At 60.2% G+C, this 2,491-nt stretch overlaps 1 protein-coding gene across 1 annotated transcript in view; it reads right to left on the bottom strand.

The window, feature by feature from the left end:
* Window positions 1-2,491, bottom strand: part of TMIE (transmembrane inner ear) — an 8,002-nt gene that overhangs the window by 3,281 nt on the left and 2,230 nt on the right. Inside the window, exons 2-3 of the mRNA XM_015568256.1 lie at window positions 1,949-2,099; window positions 299-479 (exon numbers count right to left, since the gene is read on the bottom strand). Coding sequence (XP_015423742.1) covers window positions 299-479; window positions 1,949-2,099 — 332 coding nt within the window. The remainder of the gene's footprint in view (window positions 1-298; window positions 480-1,948; window positions 2,100-2,491) is intronic.

Here is a 2,491-nt window from a genome sequence, read left to right as displayed (position 1 = left end):
AAAGAAAAGCATCAGGAGGCCCGATAGGGAAAAAGGACACGTCCCGTCCTGGATCCCGGAGCCCCGTAATCACCCTAATTGCCATGTGGCTGCTTCCGCGTTGGTTGGGCAGAATGCTTCAGGTCACCACCGCCTGTCCGCCCTCCACAGGGACTTTGTGTGGACCGCGGAGGTGCCAGGAACCACAGTAGGCCTCCCACGGGCGCCTGACCTGCCTGCATTGCTCGGAATTGCTGCTCTGAGCCCCCGGTGGTGCCCCCACCGCCCTGTGCTGGGAGGGCAGGGAGTGGCTACTCACTGATGGACAACACGAAGAGGGAGAAGATGCCCACCACGTGCCACAGGCGCATGTCCCAGAACACCACGGTCTCCTTGGTCAGCGGCGGCGGCTTGGGCTTGGGCGGGGCCGTGCTGGGCTGCGGATGGGAGAGAGGGAGTGAGCCAGGCAGAGCCCGGGCTGGGGCTGGGCTGAGAGGAGCCTGGTCTCAGAAGGACTTAGCCCCAGCACTTCAGCGTCGCCTAGAATCAATTGTCTTGGACATTCACAGCCATTGCCCAAACCAGTGGTTCTCAACCTTCTTCGTCCCCTGGCACACACACTAATTACTGAAGTCCCGCGGCAACTGAGAAATATGATTTTGCTGATCTGATCTAAAAAACAGGTATACTTTTACTTCATTCACACTGGACGGCTGTCGTTGTGTGGGCTGCTGTCACTGTTTTATTTGACAATCTCAGGCAGCGGTGGGGAACCGTTTTTCTACCAAGGGCCCCTTGGGTATTTAAAACCTCATTCGCGGGCCGTACAAAACCATCGACTTAAAATTAGCTGTATTTGGCCAAACATTTAATTAACTCACCCCGATGCCCTGGCAGAGCCAGACCAAGTGATGGCTCGCCTGCGGGCTGGACGTTCCCCACCCCGATCTAAGGGGGAAGAGCGCAGTGTGCCCCTGACTAAACACGAGTGTTGCATGTTTTAAAAATCCTGCGGCTCATCGTTAGCTGCCCTAGACCTTGGAAGTTCCCGATTTATCCCAAGAGAGCAGAGTCCCAGAACCACGGAGCTGGGACTTGGGGTGCCAGGGTGGTCGGCGCTTGGGGAAACCAAGGCCCACAGGGAAAAATGGGACGGCCTGTCCCCATCTGGTTCAAGGCCCCTTCGGGAGCCTGTGGGTCTCTCCTCCTCCAGCCCTGGGCCCCCACAGGCGGAAGGGGACTCAGGATCAAGGCCAGAGACAAGGCGAGGTCTGTACTACCCTGGGGACTTCGCTGTCCTGTGCTGTCCTCCCTCCCCAGTGTGGGGTAGGGGGTGGAGCCCATGACTGCGCCTGGCCAGGACCCACCGGCCCCGCAGTCACCTCGCCCACCAGAATCACTTCCAATGACCAGGGCTAGGACCAGGCCTTCAGGACAGGACCCGAGGGATCATTTGTCCACAGCACGGCAGCGACACCTGGGGGCCGAACCATGTAAGTTTGGTGGGAGCACGTCAGCTAAGCAGAGCAGAGCCAGCTGCCTCCCACCTTCCCAGTGGGCCCCGCGCTCCCTGGGGAGCGTGAGGGGAGCATGGCCCTTTCCTGGGGGTGTCGGGGACATGGCCCTGCCTTGGAGGACTGAATGGACACTGAGGGGACATGGCCTTGCTCTGGGGTCTGGGTGGACCAGGCCTGCTCTGGGAGGGTCTGAGCAAGACCTGTCCCTGATCTGCGGGGCTGACAGGGATATGACCGCTGTCCCCACGCTTGGCTGAGGGTGTGGATGGGAGTTAGTGCTTAGGAGGGAGGACCCTGGGCATCTGTGCACCGTGTCGTCTTCCGATGAACCAAACAAGGACAGGCCTGAGGAGTCCCTGGCTGTCTGCAAGGAAAGACCGCCCGCAGGCCACCGTCCATCAGCCTTTCCCTGGGCCGTAAGCAGGGATTGGGTCCTCCCACGGGCCAGGCACTTCCTCCTCCTCCTCCTCCATGAGCACCTTCAGCAGCCTGTCCCAGGAAGCCAGAGGGTCTTTGTGAGGGATTCGTACCCGATTCCCTGGCTCTTTTCTCATAACCAGAGTGAACTGGGGTAGGTACCCCATATCTGTGGGGTCAGGGTACCTGTGGGGAGTGGGGCACACATGGGGCTGAGCACACAGTTGTGGGTACAGGGCACACATGCGGTTGGAGTACATGTGGGCAGTGTCAGGGCCAGGGCTGGGCAGTGGCGGGTCTTGGGTGAAGGGTGACAGGAGCAATCTGCTGTCTCCTGTGGTGGGCACTGCTGGGGGTTTGAACTCTGGAGGGTGGAGGCCTCACAGCCTGTAGTGGTGAGGCTGTAGGGCTGGGGTGGGTGGTGCCATGGGCCCTGGCCCTGCCCATCTTTCTGGTGCTTCCCTGGATCCCCCAGGCTCAGCCAGGCGCTTGCATAGTCTGTAGGCAGATGGCAGGTAGATGGACTCCAAATGCAATTTCCCTTAATGAGCTGGGAGGAGACGTGCTCCCAGGGGCCA

The sequence above is a fragment of the Myotis davidii genome, unplaced genomic scaffold (genome assembly GCF_000327345.1).
Source record: "Myotis davidii unplaced genomic scaffold, ASM32734v1 scaffold663, whole genome shotgun sequence".
Classification (NCBI taxonomy): Eukaryota; Metazoa; Chordata; class Mammalia; order Chiroptera; family Vespertilionidae; genus Myotis; species Myotis davidii.
This window is presented reverse-complemented; position numbering and strand designations above follow the sequence as displayed.